This window comes from Panthera pardus, unplaced genomic scaffold, assembly GCF_024362965.1.
Source record: "Panthera pardus isolate Hobbes unplaced genomic scaffold, ASM2436296v1 HiC_scaffold_6, whole genome shotgun sequence".
In the NCBI taxonomy this organism is placed as follows: domain Eukaryota; kingdom Metazoa; phylum Chordata; class Mammalia; order Carnivora; family Felidae; genus Panthera; species Panthera pardus.
In genome coordinates this window covers 64,084,675-64,110,357 of record NW_026526991.1, presented here as the reverse complement: position 1 = coordinate 64,110,357, position 25,683 = coordinate 64,084,675, and the positions used below count along the sequence as shown (strand labels likewise).

General features: G+C 40.1%; 1 protein-coding gene across 12 annotated transcripts in view; it reads left to right on the top strand.

The window, feature by feature from the left end:
• Positions 1-25,683, top strand: part of ATF1 (activating transcription factor 1) — a 118,155-nt gene that overhangs the window by 75,248 nt on the left and 17,224 nt on the right. For 4 of the 12 annotated variants that reach the window (XM_019419352.2, XM_053895812.1, XM_019419349.2 and 1 more), the window contains one exon: positions 3,199-4,705. The exons of 7 other annotated variants lie outside the window; for them this stretch is intronic. In XM_019419352.2, coding sequence (XP_019274897.2) covers positions 3,199-3,343 — 145 coding nt within the window. In that variant the 3' untranslated portion in view covers positions 3,344-4,705. Of the gene's footprint in view, positions 1-3,198; positions 4,706-25,683 lie in introns of those variants that run through there. One more of the 12 variants, XR_002072446.2, reaches the window with a different exon arrangement.

The window sequence follows — 25,683 nt, the reverse complement described above, 5'->3', positions numbered from 1 at the left end:
GGCAGTGAAAGTTGGTATAATCACTTTGGATTAATTGGCCTTATCTTGTACAGTTGACCTGGATATGCTCTATGAGCTGTTTCACTCTGTGTATGTGACTGAGACTTTTGCAGGAAGTATGCATAAAAATGTTCACAACAACAAAAATCAGGAAACAACCTAAATAGTAACAGAATGGACACATAAATTTTGGTTGTCTTTATTCAATCTGATAGTGTTCATGTGTATTGATTGATCACTGTAACATGAATAAGTATTAGGAAAATAAAGTTAAGTGAAAATAGGTTGTAACAGAATACATAAAGTGTCATATTTTAAAGTAAGTTTTAGGGGTGCCTGGGTGGCTCAGTCGGTTAAGCGGCCGACTTCGGCTCAGGTCATGATCTCACAGCCCATGAGTTTGAGCCCCGCGTCGGGCTCTGTGCTGACAGCTCAGAGCCTGGAGCCTGTTTTGGATTCTGTGTCTCCCTCTCTCTGACCCTCCCCCGTTCATGCTTTCATGCTCTGTCTCTCTCTGTCTCAAAAATAAATGTTAAAATAAGTTTTAAAATATAAGCAAACTAAATTATATACAATTTAGAGACGTATAAATATTACTGAAACCATGAAAATAAGTAAAAGATTGAAGCTAGTAATTGCTTCCAGGCAAGAGGCAGGGGTATGGAATCAGGAAATAGCACAGAAATTTCTTCAACAGTATAGATCATATGTTCTCTTATTAAATCAGGTGTTGGGTTTACATGTGTTCATTTTATTTATTATGCTTCATAACATTACACCACATACAGTCTTTTGTGTGTATAGTATATCATAATAAATTTTTTTAATTACAGTGATTTATAAGGAAATTTAGTAAGTTTTTCTACTATGAATTACCGTCTTGAAAATAATAATGGGAAGTAATATTCGCATTAGTGGCAAAAAATCATAAAACCCTTAGTAAACACAATAGGAGAAGATTACATTTAAGTTTGTTTATTTATTTTGAGAGAAAACTAGAAAATGAGCAGGGGAGAGGCAGAGAGAGAGGGAGACAGAGAATCCCAAGCAGGCTCCACGCTGTCAGCACAGAGCCCAATGTGGGGCTCAGACTCACAAACCATGAGATCATGACCTGAGCGAAAACCAAGAGTCAGATGCTTAACCAGTTGAGCCACCCAGGTGCCCCTAAAATACACATATAAATTTAATGTGATTCAAACTAGAACCTCTATAGATCTCCATGGAATTGGACAACATAAGGTGAGAGTTGACATGAAAGAAAAAAGTGTTCTAGAATGGTCAAGAACAGGAAGAGGTTACTTGTTCCATTAGGCATTAAAACATACTCTCTAAAGCCACTGTAATCAAAACTTGGTATCAGCACAGGAGCAGACAATAACATTAGCAAACAGGATAGAGCCCAGAAATAGCTTTTTATGCTAGTTAAGTACAGTACTTCTAAAAGATGGCATGTTTAATAAATGTTAACTGACACCGCATCTGAAAGAAAATTAAATTAGACTCCTCTATTTTATATCACATACGAAAGTAATTCCAAATGGATTAAAGACTTAATTGTGAAAAATTAAGCAATAAAATTATCTTTAAAATTAAGAGAGAAATATATAGTGCATGGAATTTTAACCTAAGCCAAGAAAAAGACTAAAAAAGAAGCATTTATGGTATAAGATATAAAAATATGAGAAGTCAAATGATTAGAAAATAATATATAAAAACAGGGGCGCTTGGGTGGCTTGGTTGGTAAAGCATCTGACTCTTCATCTCAGCTCAGGTCATGATCTCATGGTTTGTGGGTTTGAGCCCCGTGTCAGGCTCCATGCTGACAGCTCAGAGCCTGCTTGGGGTTCTCTCTCTCCCTCTCTCTCTCTGCCCCTCCCCTGCTCGCACTCTCTCTCTTCCTCTCTCAAAATAAATAAACTTTTAAAAAGGAAATAATATAAAAACAGATAAAGGATTAATATGTATAATGCACACAGAGTTCTTAGGTTGTCTTTATAATTTCTCATCGTAAAACAGGAAAAGGTATGAATGGAAAAAGGGTATGAACAGGCAGTTTACATAAGAGATCCAAAGACCGGGGCGCCTGGGTGGCTCAGTTGGTTAAGTGTCCGACTTCGGCTCAGGTCATGATCTCATGGTCCGTGAGTTCAAGCCCGGTGTCGAGCTCTGTGCTGATAGCTTAGAGCCTGGAGCCTGCTTCGGATTCTGTGTCTCCCTCTCTCTCTGACCCTCCCCCGTTCACGTTCTGTCTCTGTCACAAAAATAAACGTACATTAAAAAAAAAAAAAAAAAAAAAAAAAAAGATCCAAAAGACCAATAGGCTTTTGAAAAGATGTTCAATCTCACTAGTAGTTAGGGATGAAAATGAATTAACAATAAAGTGTACATGGCAAGGATCTATACCTACTTGGAAACATCATTAAAATAAAACAGTGTAAAAAAAGCAAGTTGCAGATAATACCTACAGTACATAATATAAAAAATACTCAAAATAATACCGCTCTACATATGTGATACATGTATGTGACTTCACAGAAATATTCTAAGAGGACATTTACAAAACTGAGTATCAAGCACTGTTTGTAATTAAAACTTAAATAAAAATTGAAGAAACAGTGTCAAAAGCCAGAGGACCCATAAATTTGAATCCTTGGTTTTGGGACATATGCTCACAAAGAACCTGGTGTTAAGAACATGCATAGCAGCTAAAATGAGAAACAGCCCCAAGGAATAAATCAATACGCTATGGTGATGGTCACACAATGGAATACACTCAGCAACAGTAAGGAACAAACCACCTCGAAGCAACATCGATGAGCCTCAAAAGTATACTGAGTGAAAGGAGACCAGACACAAGGGCGCATACTGTATGACTCTGTTATTTGAGGTTCTAGAATAGGACAATCTTCATCTGTGGTGATAAAATCTGAACATTAGTTGTTTGGGGAGAGCACTGACCAGGAATGGGCACGAGGCAACTTTCTGGGACAACAAAGAAGTTCTCTGTCTTGATAAGTGTGGGGGTTATATAGGTATGTGCATTTGCCAAAACCGATTGAATTCTGCACTTAAGATCTATGTATTTTGGTTCTGTAGAGATGTAGAGAGATGACCAGGGAGGATTACTGAGGTGCATTTACCATTTAAAGAATGTGAACTTTTTTTCTAACATTGGTTTTTAATGCCTATGTTTAGAGAAGCTGCTCGAGAATGTCGCAGAAAGAAGAAAGAATATGTGAAATGCCTGGAAAATCGAGTTGCAGTCTTGGAAAATCAAAATAAAACTCTAATAGAAGAGTTAAAAACTTTGAAGGATCTTTATTCTCATAAAAGTGTTTGATTAAGAAAGAAAATATTTTTGCAGACTTGCCTAAAAATTAGATGGATTTCTTTTCTTTTTAGTGGAGTTTTATAAATTAAAAGGTCAAAAATGAAGCTTTTTATTTAGGCTTTTGCAACTCAAAGATAATCTTATGCAAGAGATCTGGTGACAGAAGATGAAGTGGAAAATGACCTCAAGGAAGTCACTAGCACAGGTGGAAGCTCTGGAAAAATGAAACCCACTGAAGAAGAGGGAAGTGAGCTCTCACACCAATTTGAATTTCCTAAATGACAATAACCCAAAAATGCCAGAGAAGATGAAATTTGGTAAATTATTTTTAAAATCAGTTTACCCTGTAGGTTTGCATTTCTTACTGTTTCCTAAAATTTACCTTTTTCACTTGTGTGTGTGCGCGCGCGTGAGTGTTTTATTTCTGCCAATAAATTTTAAATTACAAATAGAAAAGCTAATACATAACTAAATATATAAATTATGTGTTCTGATTACGTATACTTGTTCTATCGTCAGATCGTTGAAATGGGTTTTTTAAAGTTTGTTTCTTGGACTTGAGAGGCTTTTGAGACTTGGGTTTAACTGTTTTTGAGGCTTTGTCCTCAAAGGCATTTAAGGTACATGAATGGAGTATGGTGATTTTGTAACATTTTTTATCAGAATGGAAAGAGAACTTCTGTTTAAAAGTTTGATACTTTTAAATAGTTTGTTTTTTGGTTACTCTGGGAATGGAGATTTTCTACAAATATATAATAAATTGTTTTTTTGATTCTATATTCTGTATGCAGTTGAATATACATTACCTATTCTGTTGTGCTTTAATAGAATGGAATGTTTACAGGCCCTTGAGATATTAGAGTATTTTTTAAAAATCTTCTGAAGATACATACCAAAGTTTTCCAAGAGGATTTTATAATCAATTTAATGTAAGGTTTATCAGATTCTAAAATCGTATGGTTATTAAGGCAATTTTATGTTAGAGACTATTTTGTAATGTAGCGAATGGTACATTTCTAAGAAAAGTGACTGCCGATATATTTTTATAGCTAATCTTTATAAATTCTAAAGTTGAGTTTTTAATTATTTTAAATGTTTATATAGTTTAGTAAAAAAAAAAATATTTTGCATCTCAAAAGTATCATTTTTATATTATGAGAAGTAAAGTTTCCAGATTGGCTAATATTTGAATTGCAAGTTTTGTATGCCGTTTATCCAAAGCCTCAAGAATGCCATCCGTACCCCAGTGTTTAACCTCTGTATTCCAGTTTGTATACACTCTGAAATTGTACTGCAGAACTATTGTGCGCTTCTTACACAATATGTATCATATTGTTGTCTGTGAAATTAAAGGATATTTGATAAAATTAAGTTTGCTGAATGTAAAATATATTGTTATATGAACAGCAAGCTTCCTGATGACCATTCTGTTAATTATACTAACTACAGGACCTGTCTAGTTTTAAAATGAGGATAAATTTAAAATTCTGGTCTACACAGCTTGTTTTTAAAAAAAATTTTTTTTTAACGTTTATTAATTTTTGAGAGACAGAGACAGAGCATGAGTGGGGAAGGGCAGAGAGACACAGAATCTGAAACAGGCTCCAGGCTCTGAGCTGTCAGCACCGAGCCTGACGCGGGGCTCAAACTCACGAACTGCAAGATCCTGACCTGAGCCGGAGTCAGATGCTCAACCGACTGAGCCACCTGGGTGCCCCTACACAGCCTGTTTTAAGAGAGGATATCTTTAGATGTTTGATTCAGTCAGAACCAATTATAATAAACTAAAAGTAGGTAACTTTTTTGTTCTGCAATTGTTTATGGTTAAGGAACCTGTAATGTGGAAATCTCAACACAATTGACAAATTTGTGTAATCTTAATGAAAAACTCCATTAACAGTATTTTTTAAATGAGACTCTGTTGATTTGGCAGTTTATGAGAAGAAAAAAAAAAGTTTGATCACCAGTAGGATTACTTATATCACTTATTATTTGATATGAAGCCAAGAGTCTCAGGCCGATTAGGCCCGAAGAACATGAGGAGGTATGGGGTGTGTTATACCAAGAGTATTTTAAAAGGTTACATTATATATAGGGTATCTTACAAGATTTTAAGATCTGTTAATGTTTGGCTGCCATAGAGATCTTTTAGCTCTTAATGCCTTAACAGGTGGACATCCACAAACATTTATAAACTTAACACTGCCTGCAGATTTCTGGTGTAGGGCCTTGCTTTCAACTAAATCAAGTTAGGCTAGCAATATGTAACAGGCATGAGCAAGCTACTACTGAATCCATAAATGCATACCAGATTATCTTTCAAGAGGTTGGTTTTTTAATTTTTTTTTTTTTAATGGTTTATTTTTTATTTTCAAGAGAGAGAGCAAGCAGGGGAGGGGCAGAGAAAGACACAGAATCTGAAGCAGGCTCCAGGCTCTGAGCTGTCAGCACAGGACCTGATGTGGGGCTCAAACTCACAAACCGCGAGATCATGACCTGAGCTGAAGTTGGGTACTTAACCAGCTGAGCCACCCAGGCGCCCCAATGTTTATTCTTGACAGAGAGAGAGAGAGAGATACAGAGCACAAGTGGGGCAGGGGCAGAGAGAGAGGGAGCCAGAATCCGAAGCAGGCTCCAGGCCCTGAGCTGTCAGCACAGAGCCCAACGTGGGACGAGATCACAATCTGTGCTGAAGTGGAACGCTTAACCCATCGAGCCACCCCAGGCATCCCTCAAGAGGTTTTTCTAACTTGAATCCAAGAAGGGGCTTATGAAATTTTAAAAGTGAGTATAGTCCAAACCTGAAATTATACTCCAAAAGTTCAATAGGCCAGTGAAATTCATTGGCTTAGTTTTCTATTTTACATATATTATCAGTTTATTATGGAAATAATTATTGCCCATCAACAGTCTTGAGTATATAAATTAAGATACCCCTTTAATTTTACTGTACTGTGAATGGCACATGTTGGAGCTTTGCAAATCTTAAGTACAGTTGACCCTTAAGCAATGCAGGGGTCAGGGGCATAGACTTCTGTTGCAGTCAAAAATCAATGTACAACTTTTGATTCCCTAAGAACTAATACGAACCTACTGTTGACCAGAAGAAGCCTCACCACTAACAGTCAACATATACTTTGTATGTTCCATGTGTCATATATTGCATTCTTAGAATAAAGCTCAAGAAAATACTAAAATCACAAGAGAAAATACATTTCCAGTACTGTTACTGAAAAAAATCCATGTATATGTGGACCCATGCATTTGACACCTGTGTTGGTCAAGGATCAACCGTGTTTTGGTTTGTTCATTTAGCAATTATTACATTGAAGTTACTGTTTAAATCTGTTTTTCTCCAGTTAAAAAACATGGACATAGAAGTGATATAAAAATAAATGTTTATGGCTTGTAACTACATAGTTTTAATGGCAGTTCAAATTCCCAGAAAAGATGCTGTAAAAATGATATAAAGTGAGTGAAATTTGACCAAGGACTTGATTTAAAGGAAAAGTCACAGGTTATAGTGAAACAATGTCAAAGTATATGAAACTCTAATTACATTTGTTCTACAAAGTTGGTTTTTATTTTTTTTTACATTTATTTTTGAGAGACCGAGACAGAGTGCAAATGGGGGAGGGGCAGAGAGAAAGAGACAGAAGCCGAAGCAGGCTCCAGGCCCTGAGAAAGCTGTCAGCACAGAGCCCAATGCAGGGCTCAAACTCACGAACCGTGAGATCATGACGTGGGCCGAAGTTGGATGCTTAACAGACAGCCACCCAGGCGCCCCAGGTTTTTATTTTTAATAACTACTGCTGGTTTTTACTATAAAACAAAGGAACGCTTACCTCAAGGTTGTGGAATTCAGAAGCCTATCCTAGGCAGAGTTTGACAAGAATTTTTTTATTGTTTGTTTATTTTGAGAGTGAGCATGCATGCACATGAGCAGGGGAGGGGCAGAGGAGACCGGGAATCCCAAGCAAGCTCTATGCCAGCTCACAGCCCAAAGCGAGACTCCAACCCACAAACTGTGAGATCGTGACCTAAGCCAAGATCAAGAGTCGGTCATTTAACCAACCGACTGCACCACCCAGGCACCCCTGGCAAGAGTCTTGAGGGATAGTCATTTAGAGGAGGCCTAGGCCATTTAACTTTTTTTTTTTTTTTTTCAAGTTTATTTGAGAGAGTACCCGCACATGAAGTTGGGGAGGGGCAGAGGGAGAGTGAGAATCCCAAGCAGGCTCCGCACTGTCAGCTAGGATGGGACCCATGAACTGTGAGATTGTGACCTGAGCCAATACCAAGAGTCCGACGCTTAATCCACTGAGCCACAGGTGTCCCTAACATTTTTTTTAAAAGACCCATTCTGATAACTCTGTCCCCTTGTGTCAGTGTAGGTTTCTTTGTAGCAAACAGGTGTTAGAGATCAAGTCTTTATCATTTCATGATTGGAATCCTTTTCCTGAAAACTGACAGATATAGTTTGCTGCCTTCCATAAGTATAAGTTTTTAACTGGTAACTTATGTAAATATGTATAAGCTTAAATTGTTACAAATTCAGAGTTTCCTATATACATAATATACACAGTAGTACCATTTCTTTAATATCTACAGTTGAGTGCAGCAAGCTTAGTAAATGTACCCAGAAGCTGTATTAAAGCCATTCATTCATTCATTCGTTCAGATATTAAAGACCTCTTATATGTCAAGCTTTACTAGGGAAAGTGATGAATGAGGCAGTGTTACAACTCTTGTGGAATGTAGATATCTGTGTCATCCTGTGAGCTTGTTAACTTGCCTAAGATTATAGGAGTATTAATAATTAGGGATCTGAGACTTAAACCTAATAATATCTGACCATTCAATTGAAAATAGTAGTCTTGGGGCACCTGGGTGGCTCAGTTGTTTGAGCGTCCAACTTCGGCTCAGATCATGATCTCATAGCTCAGGAGTTCGAGCCCCGCATCGGGCTCTGTGCTGACAGCTCAGAGCCTGGAGGCTGCTTCAGATTCTGTGTCTCCCTCTCTCTTTCTGCCCCTCCCCCACTCACGCTCTGTCTCTCTCTCTCTCTCTCAAAAATAAACATTAAAAAAAAGAAGGGCTCCTGGGTGGCTCAGTCGGTTAAGTGTCCGACTTCACTCAGGTATGATCTCACAGTTTGTGAGTTTGAGCCCCTCGTCGGGCTCTGTGCTGACAGCTCAGATCCTGGAGGCTGCTTTAGATTCTGTGTCTCCCTCTCTTCTCTGCCCTTCCTCTGCTCATGTTCTTTGTCTCTGAAAAATAAACATTAAAAACTTTCTTTAAAGAAGAAAAAAAATAGTCTTGGGGTGCTTGGCTGGCTCAGTAGCAGGAGCATGCAGCTCTTGATCTCAAGGTTGTGAGTTCAAGCTTCGTGTTGGGTGTGTAGAGTTTACTTAAAAATTTTTAAAAATAAAAGGGCACTAATCTCATTTACCAAAAAACCCAGTAGTCTCTACTTGTACAACAAATCTAGGATTCATACCTAGGTGTGGCTCAACTCCAAAGTTTGTGGTCTTAACCACCAGAATGGACCTTCTTTCCTATCTGTGTTGTTGAAGAAATGTAAAAAGCTTTGTTCCATTGTATCTTTACAAAGATTTTTAAAGTTCTACTTAAACATGTCCACTAGATGGCAACCTCCATTTTAAAATCACAGTTTTACAAACTTAAAACTATATTAAAAACTACACAAGTTTAACACAAAATCCTTATACACCTACCATTCATAATAATAAATGTTAATGTTTTGTTATCTTTACTTCAGATCATTTTCTGAAGCCTAATCCAATTTCCCCCCTCAAGTCCATGTTTTTTATTTTTTAATATTTTATTTTTGGGGGCGCCTGGGTGGCTCAGTCGGTTAAGTGGCCGACTTCAGCTCAGGTCATGATCATACGGTCCATGGGTTCGAGCCCCGCGTCGGGCTCTGTGCTGACAGCTCAGAGCCTGGAGCCTGTTTCAGATTCTGTGTCTCCCTCTCTCTGACCCTCTCCCTGTTCATGCTCTCTCTCTGTCTCAAAAATAAATAAATGTTAAAAAAAAAATTTTTTTTTAAATAAAATAAAAAAAAGATTTTATTTTTTAAAGTAATCCCTAAACCCAACATAGGGCTCAAACTTACAACCCTGAGGTTAGGAGTCATATATTCTACTGACTGAGCCAGCCAGGCGCCCCTAGTTCACATTTTTATGTTTATTACATGAATCCATAAATAACACATTAGAAGATAGTGTCTCTTTTAGAAGTTCATAAATGATACCTTACTGATGTACCATTCTCTAAATGAAAGGTCAAGAACACCAAAGAAAACTTGGGATTTTATCTATGGTAATTTAATATGTTGTTTTTGGGGGGGAAAGCAGCATCAAAGATTTTTTTCCACTGGCAACAGATATTTAATATCACATCTGGGAAAAAAATGCTTGCCCCCGCCCCCAAATTTTTTTTAATTAAGGAAACACTGCAAGTAACACTTGGGTTAAGTTTACACAATGCTAAACAAAAATGGATGTAGACAGAATTTCAAAAAGGAAAAAGGCCACATTCCTTTTTTGCCCACTACTCTTTACCATCATAAGTAATCAAATGCAATTTTTATGAATTAACTGTACAAAACATTGTGCTTGATGAAGATACCAAAAAAAAAAAAAAAATGAAACATGGTCTTTCACAAGTTCAAACTACTTGGGGAAATGACAAAAGAGCCCTCTGGTTTTCTCTATGTCACTGTACGTAATAGTACAACATCTAGGGACGCCTGGGTGACTCAGTTGACTGTCCAACTTCAGGTCATGATCTCATAGTTAGTGGGTTCAAGCCCCGCACTGGGCTGTCCGCCATCATCACAGAGTCTCTGTCTCCCTCTCTCTGTGTGTGCTTTCTCTCAAAAATAATAAACATTAAAAAAAAAAAAAAACTAGAATTCTATACTTAATGGAAAACACTCGTCAATCCAAAAGAAAACAGGAAAGGAGGGAAAAGAAACAGGCAGGACAAATTGCCCAAAGTAAAACGGTAGAAATCTTTATGCATCAGTAATCATGATAAATGTAAATGCACTGGGTGTTTTAGTTAAATACTAAAGATTGCCATGTTGAATTAGAAAACAAAATCCAGCTATATGTTATTTACAAAATAACAGCTGTGCTGACAGCTCAGAGCCTGGAGCCTGCTTCAGATTCTGTGTCTTCCTCTCCCTCTGCCCTTACCCCACTTGCGTGCAGTCTCCCTCAAAAATAAACAAACATTAAAAGAATTACAATAGGGGCACCTGGATGGCTCAGTTGGTTACGTGTCCAACTTCAGCTCAGGTCATGATCTCATGGGTCATGAATTCAAGTCCCACGGCAGGCTCTGTGCTCACAGCTCAGAGCCTGGAGCCTGCTTCAGATTCTGTGTCTCCTTCTCTTTCTGCCCCTCCGCAACCCCCCCCCCCATCAAAATAAACAATAAAAAAATTTTAAATTAAAATAAAAAATAAAAATATGAGGGTACAGAAGGTTTAAAGGAAAAATATGGAAAAAGTTATACCAGTCAAATACTAGCCAAAGGAAAGTACTGATATAGCTACATTTATATTGGACAAAATAGACTTTAAAGGAAAAAATATTGGGACAAAGACGGTCACTATGAAATGATAAAAGATTTAATTCACCTGGAAGATAAAACACATCTGAACTTGTAGGCACATACTAATACAGGATCAGGATGTTAAAATGTAGAAAGATAATGAGAAAGAAAAATACACAATCTTAGTAACTTTTTAACATCCCTCTCATAAGTGATACCAAAAAAAAAAAAAAAAAAAAACCAAACATGAAAACAATCAGTAAAGACATTGATTTGAACAATTAAAAAGCTTGACCTAATATACTGAATTTCATCAATTATAAACCACCATTGATAGTAAGACACCCTATTATCTCAAGTACCCATAAGGAAGAAAAACCACCGCCAGTGAAAGTATGAGATGCCCTTGAGAGCCAGATCATTCTGATTTCAGAGATGTTTAAACGTGAAAAATGTGCATCTTCTAATCGAAATTTGATGTAGAATACAAAGCTAAAAGTAGTTCTTTTCAAACACATAAGAGTGTTTATAAAAAGAGAACCATATATTAGGCACTAAAATAAGTCCAAAATTTTTTCAAAGGATTTGTTTCAAACGACTGTGTTCCATTGATCTATGTATCTATCCTTTCACCAAAACCACGCTGCCTTGGTTACTATAGCTTTATTGTCAGTCTTGAAATCAGTATGAATTCTTCGAGTTTTAGTTTTTGTTTTTCCTTTTTTCCCCATTAAAATTGCTTTGGCTATTCTGGTCCCTTTGCCTTTCTATATAAATTCTAGAATCAACTTGCCTATATCTATATAAAAAAAAAAAAATCCTGCTGGGTTTTGATTGGGTTGTTTTTAACCTATATATAGATCAATTGGGGAAGAACTGACACCTTAACAATACTGAGGCTTCTAGTGCATAAGCACAATATATCTCCATTTATTTAAACCTGTTTCAATTTTCTTCCTTAGATTTTCTTTCTCTTTTTCTTCCTTCTTTCCCTTCCCTTCCCTTTTGTTTTTGTTCTTCTGGCATAGAGACTCTGCATGTATTTTGTGAGATTTATACCTAATTACTACTTCTTTTTCTTTTTTTCTTATAGCGATTTAAAATGTTTATGGGGCGCCTGGGTGGCTCAGTCGGTTAAGCGGCCGACTTCAGCTCAGGTCACGATCTCGCGGTCCGTGAGTTCGAGCCCCACGTCGGGCTCTGGCCTGATGGCTCAGAGCCTGGAGCCTGCTTCCGATTCTGTGTCTCCCTCTCTCTCTCTGCCCCTCCCCCGTTCATGCTCTGTCTCTCTCTGTCTCAAAAATAAATAAAACGTTAAAAAAAATTAAAAAAAAAAATGTTTAAACTTCAGTTTCCAATTGTTCCTCGCTAAGGATATAGGAAGAAGCCTTGTGTCCCCTTACCTTGCTACATTCACTTATTCTAGGAGGGTTTGTTTATTTGTTTTGTAGATTGCTGGGGCCCTGGGGACAGAAGGAGTGGGCTCAATGTAGATAATGTCATCTGTGAATAGAGATAGTTTTATATCTTTAAAACCGATATGCCTTTAACTTATCTTGCTTTATTTTACTGCCTAGGATTTCTAGTACAGTGTTAAATAGGATTGGTAAGAGTGGACCTCTTTCATTCTTAATTTCTCCCAGTCTTAAGGGGGAAACCACATGGTCTTTTAACATTAAGTATAATATTAGCTGTAGGAGTTTTGTTTTGTTTTGTTTATAGAAGCCACGTCTCATGTTAGGAGAGTTTCCTTCTGTTCCTAATCCAGGAGATTTTTTTCTATCGAGGACAGATGTTGAATTTCATCAAATGCTTTTTCTACATCCATTGATATCATCATGTGGCTTTTTCTTTATGTTTTATGTTTATTTTTGAGAAAGCACAAGCAGGGAAGGGGCAGAGAGAGAGGGAGACACAGAATCCGAAGCAGGCTCCAGGCTCCGAGCTGTCAGCACAGAGCCTGACGTGGGGCTCGAACTCACAGACCACGAGATCATGACCTGAGCCGAAGTCGGACACTCAACCGACTGAGCCACCCTGGTGCCCCTCATCATGTGGCTTTTTAAAAAATGTTTATTTATTTATTTTGAGAGAGAGCGCGAGTGAGCAAGGAGGGGCAGAGAGAGAGGGACAGAATCCCAAGCAGGCTCGGCACTATCAGTGTGGAGTCCCACGTGGGGCTCAAACTCACGAACTGTGAGATCGTGACCTGAGCGGAAATCAAGAGTTGCTTATCCGACTGAACCACCCAGGCACCCCATGTGGCTTTTCTTTATTAGTTTGTTTAGATGATAGATTTTATTAATTGATTTCCTAATATTGAACCAGTCTTGCATTCCCCGGAGAACTATCACTTGGTCACAATGTATAATCATTTTATTAATTCTGGACTTGATCTACTAATGTTTTATTGAAGATTTTCATTCATGAGGGATATTGGTCTGCAGTATTATGTTCTTAAAATGTCTTTGTCTGTTTTGGGGTATCAGGGTAATGCTGGATTTATTTAATGGGTTGCTATTAAAGAATTCTTATTTTAAGTGTGATATTGGTGTTGCAATTATGTTTTGAAATTCCTTGTATTTTTGAATAAAAAATGTTTATATATAAAAGTACATAATTTTTGGAATTTACTTCAAGATAATTTTGGTGGTGGGGGAAAGTAGATAGGGATATAAAGGTAGCAAGATTGGCCATGAAATTATAATTGTCGGGTTTATTCTATTCTTGCATATATACATGTATGATTTTTCCATACAAAAAGTTTAAAAAAGTCAATAAGTGGTGCTGGAAGTACTGGTTATTCACATAGGAAAATGGAAATCGGATGCATACCTCACACCATGCACAAAAATCAATTCCAAGTGGATGGAAAAACAAATACGGGAGACAAAAACTATGAAACCTTTAGAAGACAATGTAAGGAACACCTTTAAAACCTCAACTTAGGGAAGGATTTCTTAAGTCATATAAAGTACATCCTAAACAAGTCACAAAAAAAAGGACAAAACACAGACATTGTTGGATTCAGTTATAAGTAAGCAGATGAAAAAAATAAAAATTAGAATCTGTGAAATCGAAAACAGGAAATCAGTGGAGAAAACCAATGAAATCAAAGCTGGTTCTCTTAAAAGATCAGTAAAATTGAGAAGGCTCTAAACAGGTTAAGAAAAAAAGAAACACATAAATTATTATTAAAATGGGAAGAGGGGACATCATTATTGAACCCATCGACATTAAAAGAAAGAAGAAAGGAATACTCTGAACAACTCTGTGCCAACAAACTTGATAACCTGGATGAAGTGGACCAATTCCTTAAGGCACAATCTGACAAAATGCATGCAAGAAAAAACAGTCAATCTGAATTAGGCCTCTATTTATTACGGAAATTGAATCAATAATGAATAACCTTCCAAAATAGAAAGGACTGGGACACCTGAGTGGCTCAGTCGGTTGAGCATCTGTCTTTGGCTCAGGTCATGATCTTGCAGTTCATGGATTTGGCCCCGCATCAGGCTCCATGCTGGCAGTGCAGAGCCTGCTTGGGATTCTCTCCCTCTCCCTCTCTCTCTGCCCCTCCCCTACTTGCACTGCCTCTCTCAAAATAAATAAATAAACTTAAAAAAATAGGGTCTCCTGGGTAGCTCAGTCAGTTAAGCGACCAACTTCAGCTCAGGTCATGATCCCACTGTTCTTGAGTTTGAGCCCCGTGTCAGCCTCTGTGCTGACAGCTTGGAGCCTGGAGCCTGCTTCAGAGTCTGACCCATCCCCCGCCTCTCTCTGACCCCTCCCCCACTCGCGCTCTCTTTGTCTCAAAACTAAACATTAAAAAAATTTTTTAAATAAATTTAAAACAATAGAGAACAGTATACCTGAATGGGTTCACTGGTGAATTCTACCAAACACTTAAAGGAATTATAATTATAGTAACTAAATTAAACCAATTCTCCACAATCTCTCTCAGAAGGTATAAACAGAAGAAATAATTCCTAACTCATTTCCTGAGTTACCCTAAACCCAAAACCAGACAAAGATATTCTTTTTTTTTTTAATTTTTTAATGTTTATTTATTTTTGAGAGAGAGAGAAACAAAGCACAAGGTGGGGCGGGGCAGAGAGAGAGGGAGACACAGAATCCGGAGCAGGCTCCAGGCTCCGAGCTGTCAGCACAGAGCCCAATGCAGGGCTCAAACCCACAAATTGCGAGATTGTGACCTGAGCCGAAGTCAGACGCTTAACTGACTGAGCCATCCAGGTGCCTCCCAGACAAAGATATTCTAAGAAAACAGAACAATGCTTCTCATGCACGAATGCAAAAGTTCTCAAAATATTAGCAAATCAAATCCAACAATGTATAAAAAGAACTGTAGTAGACCGTGACCAGGTAGTATTTATCCTAGGGATGCAAGACTGGTTCAACATTTTAAAATCAATCCATCACAGGTCACCTGCCTGGCTCAGTGGGTTGAGGGTCTGACTCCTGATTTCAGCTCAGGTCATGATTTCATCATTCATGGGATCAAATCCCACATCAGTATTTGTTGTCAGCAAATCTGCTGTCAGCACAGAACCTGCTTGGGTTTCTCTCTCCCTCTCTCTGCCCCTTCCCTGCTCACACACATACTTTCTCTCTCTCTCTCTCTCTCTCTCTCTCTCTCTCTCTCTCAAAAAAAAATTTTTTTTTTAAATAAAATAAAACTAAGCCATCACAACAGGCTGAAGAAGAAAAATCATATAACAATAGATGCAGAAAAAGCATAGGACAAAATTCAACACTCCTGATTTAAAAAAAAAAAAAAACAAAACCTAGTAAACAAGAGGGGGAACTTCCTCAACGTGATAAACATCTACTAAAAAACCTACAACTATCCTCATACTTACTACGGAGAAACTCCCAAAGCTTTCCCACTATAGTCAGGAACAAGGCAAAATGTCCCCTCTCACCACTGCTTTTCAACATTGTACTGTTAAGTCCTAGCTAATGAAATATGAAAAGGAAATGAAAGGTATACAGATTAGGATGGAAGAAATAAAACTGTATTTGCAGAGGACATGATTATCTATGCAGAAAATCCAAAAGATTCAATAAAGAAACTCCTGGAATAAATAAGTAAATACAGCAGAATTGCAGGATACGAGGTTAATATACAAAAGTCAATTGCTCTCTTATATACCGGCAATGAACAACTGGAATTTGAAATACAATACTGTTTACATTAACCGGCCCCCAAAATGAAGTACTTAGGTATAAATCTAACAAAAATATGTATAAGAGCTATATGAGGAAAACTACAAAACTCTGATAAAAGAAATCAAAGAACTAAGTAATATGCCATGTTAATGGACAGAAAGATAATATTGTCAGGATTCCCACCTTGGTCTATAGATTCAGTGCAAGCTCAGTCAAAATCCCAGCATTTTGTGGATATCAACAAACTGATTCTAAAGGTTATACAGAGAGTAAAAAGACCCAGAATAGACTACACGATATTGGAGGAGAAGAAGAATGTTGGAGGACTAATGGTACCTGACTTCAAGACAATACTATAAAGCTACAGTAATCAAGACAGGGTGTATTGGCAAAACGAACACACAAATACATCATTGGAAGAGAACAGGGAGCCCAGAAATAGACCCACACAAATATAGTCAACTGATCTTTAACGAGGGAGCAAAGATGGTCTTTTCAACAAGTGGTACTGAGACAATTAGACATCCACATGAAAAAAAAAAAAAGAATTTAGACACAGACCTTACATCCTTCACAAAAATTAACTCAAAATGGATCACAGACATAAATGTAAAACACAGAAGTATATAAAAGTCTTAGAACATAGGAGAATAACATAGATGACCTTGGATTTGGTGATGACTTTAGGTGAACACCAAAGGCATTATATGTGAAAGAAAGAATTGATAAACTGGACTTCATTAAAATTAAAAATTTCTGCTCTGTGCAAGACAACTTGAAGACAATGAAAAGACAAGCCACAGACACAGAGAAAGTACAGTTGGTCCTTGAACAACATGGTTTTGAACTGAGTGAATGCACTTATATGTTGATTTCTTTCAATAAATACATTGGAATATTTTTTGGAGATTGGCGACAATTTGAAAAAAAGGTGCAAATGAACCACTTGGCCTGGAAATATAAAAAAATCTAAGAAAGAGTGATGTCATAAATGCCTTCTAGGGATACTGGATTCCAAAATAGATAAACCCATTGTGTCATATTCCCAGTAGGTGTATGGTACAATAAATGAATTACAATCATAGATAGCCACATGAGTGAAAGTCAAGAACCTAATACACATAAAGCTAGCTGCAAAAGAAAACTCAATGTATGATGCAACTTATGTAAAGTTCAAAAACATGCAAAACTAGACAACATACTGTGGAGAGCAGAGCTGTCCAATGGAGCTCTGCAATGGTGTAAATACTCTATAACTTGGCTGTCCAGTATGGTAACCACTAGACATAGGTGGCTATTAAGCGCTTAAAATATGGTCAACATGACTGATCAACTGAATGTTTATTTAATTAAATGTAAATTTAAATTATCATCTGTAGCTAATGGCTACCATACTGTACCCCCAGGTTTTTAAAGAGAACCAATGGAATAACAAGTACAAAATTCAGAACATTTCCTTCTAAAGGAAAGAGAAAGGCAAAGAATCAGGGAGGGATATGCCGCGGATTCAAAAGTAACAATAACGTTCTTTTTCTTAAGTGGGTATCCTTGTATCCTTGTACGGTATTCTTTAAATTGTACATAAATTCTACTATAAATGTTCTTCTTTAGGGGCGCCTGGGTGGCTCAGTCAGTTAAGCGTCCGACTTCGGCTCAGGTCATGATCTCATGGTTCATGAGTTCGAGCCCTGCATCGGGCTCTGCGCTGGCAGTGCGGAGCCTGCTTCGGATCCTCTGTCTCCCTCTCTCTCTGCCCTCCCCATCTCTTGTGTGCAATCTCTGTCTCAAAAATAAACAAACATTTGGGGCACCTGGGTGGCTCAGTCGGTTGAGCGGCCGACTTCGGCTCAGGTCATGATCTCTCAGTCCGTGAGTTCGAGCCCTGCGTCGGGCTCTGTGCTGACGGCTCAGAGCCTGGAGCCTGTTTCAGATTCTGTGTCTCCCTCTCTCTGACCCTCCCCCATTCATGCTCTGTCTCTCTCTGTCTCAAAAATAAATAAAACATTAAAAAAAAATAAACATTTAATAAATAAATAAATAAATGTTCTTTTACATGGACTAAATATTCAGTAAAACAAAAATAGTGAATGAGGTGGTAGGTATGTGGATATTTACACTGTTGTTATTATTTAAAGTCTGCATCGTAAAAAATTTCTATTAAAAAGATTTCTGGGATTCAGATGCGCCCCAAGTGGAGCCCTCGGGCACAACTAGGAAGAATAAAACTTGGCCCAACTCCAGACCTAGTCAGCCCTGACATCTGCCTTCCCCCACACAGCCAACCAACCAACCCCAAGCCCTAGACACAGCCCCAGCACTAATGCTCTCATCCTCCTTCAGAGGTAGGAGAAACAAGATGTATTACCTGTTGCTGCATAACAAATTATTCCAAACACTCAGTGCCTTGAAACAATAAAAAATCATCTCACGGTTTCTGTGGGGCATGAATCTTGAGTGTGGCTTGCTAATCCTCTGCCGTAAGGTCTCTGATGAGGTTGCAGTTGTGGTGTTAGCCAGAACTGTTCTCTCGTCTGAAGGTTTGACCAGGGGGAGATCTGCGCCCCAGCCCCCTCATGTGGTGCGGTAGGATTTGGTTCTTCCCGGGCCATCAAATCAAGGACTTCAGTTCCTCACTGGCTACTGCTAGGAGCCACTCCATAGAGCAACTCACAACATGGCGGCCAGCGTCCCTCAGAGCAAGATAGGTAGAGAGAACGTCAAGAACAAGTCACGGGGCGCCTGGGTGGCACAGTCGGTTGAGCGATCGACTTCATGATCTCACGGTTTGTGAGTTCGGGCCCCACATTGGACTCTGTGCTAACAGCTCGGAGCCTGGAGCCTGCTTGGGATTCTGTGTTTCCCCCGCTCATGCTGTCTCTGTCTCAGAAATAAACATTTAAAAAAAAAATTTTTTTTTTTAACGTACATTTATTTTTGAGACAGAGAGAGACAGAGCATGAACGGGGGAGGGGCAGAGAGAGAGGGAGACACAGAAACTGAAACAGGCTCCAGGCTCTGAGCCGTCAGCACAGAGCCCGACGCGGGGCTCGAACTCACGGACCGCGAGATCATGACCTGAGCTGAAGTCGGCCGCTTAACCGATTGAGCCACCCAGGCGCCCCCCAATTTTTTTTTTTAAAAGAGCAACTCACAATCTTTCTATAACCTAATCTTGGAAAGGATGGCCCATTACCTCTGCCACTTTCTATATGCTAGAAACATGTCACTAAATCCAGCTAACCCTATAGGCAGTGTGGGGGGGGGGGGGGCAATGATTAAACAAGGGTGTGACTACCAGGAGAAGGAGGATTGGAGGTCATTTTGGCGGCTGCCTACCTCTGCGGATGGGCGTGATCCCACAAAGAAAGGAAGTGATGGTTACAGAAGAGTGAAGATCTAGAAAATGCAGAGGAAATCCAGGTGCAGGACCTTTGCAGTTACTGGCCCATTGCATTTTTCATTGCCCTTTCATGACTTGGCTACGTGCACCTGTTTTTGATCAGAATCTGTAAAAGAATATGTTGCATCCCTGTTAACTGTCACACCAAGACCTGTCATTTGACTTGCTTTCAAAGCCAGTCTGGTCACATTCCCCCCATACAGAGAAATATACCCTAACTGTGTTTCTCCCCTTTCAAGTATCACCTTCCACTAAGATATTTGGGGAATAGGAAGTTTGTTTCTTGTCTGCCCCTGGGTCAGTTCATGCTGCAACTTGTTTCACTCCAATATGCACCCTCCCCATTTCAGCGTGGCCCTGATCTGTTCCCTTTCCCATGTGTCACCACCTGTAAGCCCCCACTAATAGCCTCCTTTGATTTTTAAAAAAAGTTTTTTTTAATGTTTATTTATTTTTGAAAAGAGAGAGACAGAGCATGAGCAGGGGAGGAGAGAGAAACAGGGAGACACAGAATCCCAAGCAGGCTCCAGGCTCTGAGCTGTCAGCACAGAGCCCAACGCGGGGCTCGAACTCACAGTCCGTGAGATCATGACCTGAGCTAAAGTTGGACGCTTAACCGACTGAGCCACCCAGGCACCCCTGGCCTCCTTTGATTTAATGCTGCCAACCATGACAACCTCAGAAAGATAATATGAGCAAGGTGGCTGTCCTTTTACTGACCCATACTTTAATTCCTCACCAGGTGACCGACCTCCTAGACTAACCACAGCCCACATTGTTCCCTTGTTACTGACAGTGTGGGATTAAGAGAAGCAGCCTTCAGCACAGCTCAAGATAGCAACAATAAAACAATTTAAAACCAAACATTAGGTCATCACTGTTTTAAAGACCCTGGGTCAACCCACCACAATGAAACTCTCCTAGATCTCTTTTGGGCTCAGGCCTGGCCTTCTGCCATATTATTGGGCTGCCTGCTTCTTTCCTCCCTCTTCCCCAGCTTCCTTTGCACAAATTTTCTCGTAAGTTCTGCCGAGCAATCAATGCCTTTACTCTTAAGTAGGAAGCAGGCTCCAGGCTGACTACTGCATATCCAAAAGCTGTATTAAATGACTCTGCTAAAGGGAAGAGGGCCACACATGTTGATTCTGGACTTTAAAACAAAGTCAAATCAAATACAAAACCAGGAAGAAGCCTTTAACTTAATTTTTGTCTTACATATCCTGATAAAAAATTTTAAGGCATGGCTTCTCTCTTTGGTCTCTGTAAGATAATAGAAAACAGTAAAAACAATAATAAAATTACACACACACACACACACACACACACACACACACACACACACACATTACATTATCATTATTGTGATGGTAAATTTGATGTATCAACTTGACTAGACTAAGGGATGCCCAGATGGCTGGTAAAACAGTATTTCCGGGTGTGTCCATGAGAGTGTTTCTGGAAGAGATCAGCATTAAGTCAGTAGACCCAGTAAAGATCTGCCCTCACCAATGTAGGCAGGTGTCATTCAGTCCAATCCACTGAGGGCCCAAATAGAACAAAGAGGTGGAGGAAGGGTAAATTCCCCCTTTCACCTTGACTTGGGACATCCATCTCTCCTGGCCTCCCACACCAGAGCTCCTGGTTCTCAGCCCTTTGGGTTTGGACTGACTGATACCACTGGTCTTCCAAGTTCTCTAGCTTGCAGATGGCCTATCATGGGATTTCTCAGTCTCCTTAATTGCGTGTGAACCAATTTCCATAATAAATATATTATCTCTACATATCCTGTTGGTTCTGTTTCTCTGGGGAAATATGCATGGATATATGTCCATGCCTTTGTTTATGCTGTACCATTAGCCCAGCTGGTCTTCACTACATCTCCTTCCTCTTCTTCATCTTCCCCCTCAATCTAGGCCCAGCTCACAACCCCTCCTTCAGGGACCTTCCCAGACTGCCACAGCCCACATCAATCCCTTGCGTCTGAATTTGTATTAGGTTTGGGTGTCATAGTTTATTTCTTTGTTCCTCAGGTGATTTTCTCTGCTAGCCAAGTTACAAAGTTCCCTGGGTCAGAGGCTGTGATATTTATTTCAGGACAGGTGCATAATGTGAGGTTAATACCTACTTGTTCAGTGGATCAGTTAACTGGTGCCACTTATCTTATCCTCTCCCCACAGTGTTTGGAATGTCAAAGGTCATCCCAGGGGTTCTGATAGGGGCCAGGAATAACACATCTCTCAGGCTTGGGACTGAAGTGAGTGAGAGAGAGAAAGAGAGCGAGTGAGCAGTTACCATCCAGCAGTTTTTGTCAACTTTGCAGGTCCTGCAATTTGATTTTATCAGCTCACCCTGAGGTGACCACTTGAAAGCAAACTACTACAAAACACGTATCACAGAAATTGGGTTCCCCAGTGGCTATATTACCTTGGCTCCCCACCTTGCGTTTGCTTTGTTTTCTGCTTTCCCTCTCCCCTTCCCAGCTTCCGCGCCTCAGTTTATCTGCCCTGACTTCTGGAAGCCTTCCGGGCCCTACAAGTCTGAGCTAGCAGTGCCCAGGGGCCCTGCACGTCCCCTCCCACAACAGTGGCCCAACTGTACTGTATGAGCGCAGTGGATCTGGCCAATGAATGAAGGCTCGGATCCGGCGAGGGCAGCACTCCTCAGGTGCGTCCGCCCCGTGAGTGGAAGCCAACGGGCACAGCCCCATCCGGGCCACTCCGCCAGCCTCGCTGGCCTCCTGCCCCTGGCCACCCCGGTGTGCTGGGGTCTCCCGCTCTGCATGCCCGCACACCCAGTCTCCTAGACTGCGGCCAGCCAATGCACACCCACGTCTCTTAGGCCGTGGCCCATCGGCGCACTGCCCCCCATCTCCTAGGCCACGGCCCACCTGTGCACCGCGCCCCCTCCCCAGGCCGCAGAGCACCTGTGCCCCCCACCCCTGTCTCCTAGCCCGCGAAGCGCCTGCGCACCCCCGTCTCCCAGCCCGCGGCCCACAGCCGACAGACAGGAAATGCCTGCCGCCATCTTGTGCGCCGGGAGTTTCAAAATGGGGCTGCGGCTCCTGCGTGCCGCTCTGCTGTTTGTGGGCAGCGCTCTCCCGTACGCAGCGCACTACTCACTCTCTGAAAGGACGGGACGCGGCCCCCGGCAGGAGCAGGTGGCTGCCCCGGGGTGGCCTGAGGCCCCGCGAGCAAGGCGGAGGGCACCCCAGGCCCAGGAGGAGGAAGCCGCAGACGAAGAGGGCAGTATCTGTTCATTCCTCTCTTTGGACGGTGTCCTGTGCGTCTTCCCCACCTCTGTAGTGTTTGGATTTGGGTCCCTCCCTTTCTGTCGTTCCAACTGTCTTTAAAACGTACAGACCTAAGCAGTCCATTCGTGACAGGGTAGTAGTCGTTGTAACACAAACGCCATAGGCTTTTGTGGCGCATCTATGTATGTTCAAAACACTGAGGTTTGTCTTTCCCATTTTAATGATTAAGGATTTAGTGGATTCAGGGTTGAAAAGGCCCGTAAATGACCTTTTCACACTACACTTGAGAAAAATTAACCTAACAAGTTAAATGCAAGTATTGTAACTTGTAGCCCGTGATTCATCAGTCCCAGGCTTTCTAATTGCCATTCTGCACAGGAAACAATGTGATACCTGGTCCAAGAAACCTATCTCATTTAGAGGAATAGAGTTTAAAATTAATGAATTGCGTTGATCTAACGCCCATTTGCAAGTGATCAGTTAAGCCTGTTTGTCTTAACGCTCCTTTAATTTTTTTTTTTTTCCCAGAAGATGGGCATGCCTTAGGCATCCAGCTTGCTATATCCATCTTTTAAATAGGAATTTAAAAGATTAGTGTGTTAAGATTAGGAAGTAGTGCGTATTATTAGATGTTCAGTCCAAATAATATGTGACTTTTATTTTTAGATTGTGGAACAGCACCACTTGCAGATGCATTGAAAGGGTCTCGGATTATAGGGGGCACAGAAGCTCAAATTGGTGCATGGCCATGGCTAGTTAGCCTGCAGATCCAATCAGGCAAAATTCTTGCTCACATATGTGGGGGAAGCTTAGTGAAAAGTAAGTGGGTCCTCACGGCTGCCCACTGCACTAAGGACACTAGGTATGTATTCAAAACACAATTCTATTTTTTCTTCTCTGAGGGAGTATTTTATTTTATTTATTTATTTTAAATGTTTTTATTTATTTTTTTGAGACAGAGAGAGACAGAGCATGAGCAGGGGAGGGACAGAGAGAGAGGGAGACACAGAATCCGAAGCAGGCTCCAGGCTCTGAGCTGTCAGCACAGAGCCCGACGCGGGGCTCGAACTCACGGAGTGTGAGATCATGACCTGAGCTGAAGGTGGACGCTCAGCCGACTGAGCCACCCAGGCGCCCCTCTGAGGGAGTATTTTAAAGTAGTAGAGGACCATTTTATTTCAGTCATGTTCAGTTAAGCTGTGTGTTTACAAATAGCCATAATGCTTTACATGTAGCACACTATTTATTGACGTGAATCCTATAAATCAGAAGTCAACACGCTTTATGCAAAGATAGCAAAAGTTTTAAGGACTCTGTCACAACTACTCAACTCTGTCGCTATAGAACCAAAGTAGCCATAGACAGTACAACTGAATAAGTGTGCTGTGATCCAATAAATTACTTATGAACACTAAAATTTGACAAAATACTATTGGGGGAGAGTCCCAACCATCTAAAAGTATAAAAAACATTCTTTGTTCGTAGGCTATACAAAAATAGGAGACAGGTAGATTTGGACTATGGGTTGGAGTTTGTCAGACATTGCTTTAAATGCTGACAATTTTCTTTTAGCTTTTACAATTATATTGCAACCATGTGTTTGTCTTTCTCATGATTGGATCATGAGTTTTTTTAAGAACAAGAGCTACATGTTTTATTTTGTATTCCTTGGACTAATATAGGATTTGGCCTACTTTATAGAAGACCTAATAAATGTTTTTTGATTCTATGGGTGATGTCAGTCTTAGAGAAATAGGATTTACCACAGTTAGAATAGAACTTCATGACCCTCATAACCATTTTATACGAAGCTCTAAGAAAAATATTTTGGGAAACGATGGTACCTGTCATATAACATCCCTTTAGCTGTTTGGTTTTTTTAAAAAAATTTTTTTTCATGTTTATTTTATTTTTGAGAGAGACAAACTGTGACTGGAGGAGGGGCAGAGAGAGGAGACACAGAATCTGAAGCAGGCTCCAGGCTCTGAGAGCTGTCAGCACAGAGCCCAGTGTGGGGCTTGAACTCACGAGCAGTGAGATCATGACCTGAGCCAAAGTCGGTGCTTAACTGACTGAGCCACCCAGGCGCCCCTTTAGTTTTTCATTTATAACAGAACAGATCTCTTGGAGAAGAATGAAAAGTCTTTAAAAGGGACTAACAAGTTCAAAATTCAGTTGGGGGCAACTGGCCTGATGGGGTACATAAGGTTTTAGTCTGTGTACTACATTTTTTGTAAGTAAGCTCTATGCCCAACATGGGGCTTGAACTCATGACCCTGAGACCAACTGAGCCAGCCAAGCGCCCCGGTATACTAAATTTTTGAAACATACATTTCAGTTCCATAAATTGGCTTTTTGAGTAACAGAGGTAGAAAAATAGTAAGATACTAAGGTACAAACCAAACGTGGAGATCTAGAAAAAAAGTTTCAGAGTTAGGAATCAATTCTGTTCTTTCAAGGGTGAGTGCTTTACAATTGTTTTCTAACATGCTATCTTTAAAAACTGCTTTTCTGCAGCATCCAGACCTCAAATCAAGGGAGGAAAACCCTGGTTGATATGGTTTGAAGATTCTTGGAAAAGCTTTTCTTGCCTACCAAGTCCTGACATCGTGCTTTTTACTGGTCTAGTCCTTTGACACAGTAGGAAGAAAAATGAGTTTAGATTGAGGAGATCTGTATCCTAGTTTTCCACTGACACTCTGGTGCTGAGGCTTTAAGGAAGTTTCCAAAACCTACCAGATGTATGACCTTGGTCAAATAATATAGCTTTGTTACACTGTCATAGAATCTTAGAGTTCAAAGAGGCATTTTCAAGGTCTGGTTCAATCCTCTGTCCTGTATTTGAATCCTTCTTACAATATCGAAGTAAGAGGCTGTCGAGTCTGAAATAATGATTGCTTCAGTGTGCTGAGCCAGGCATGT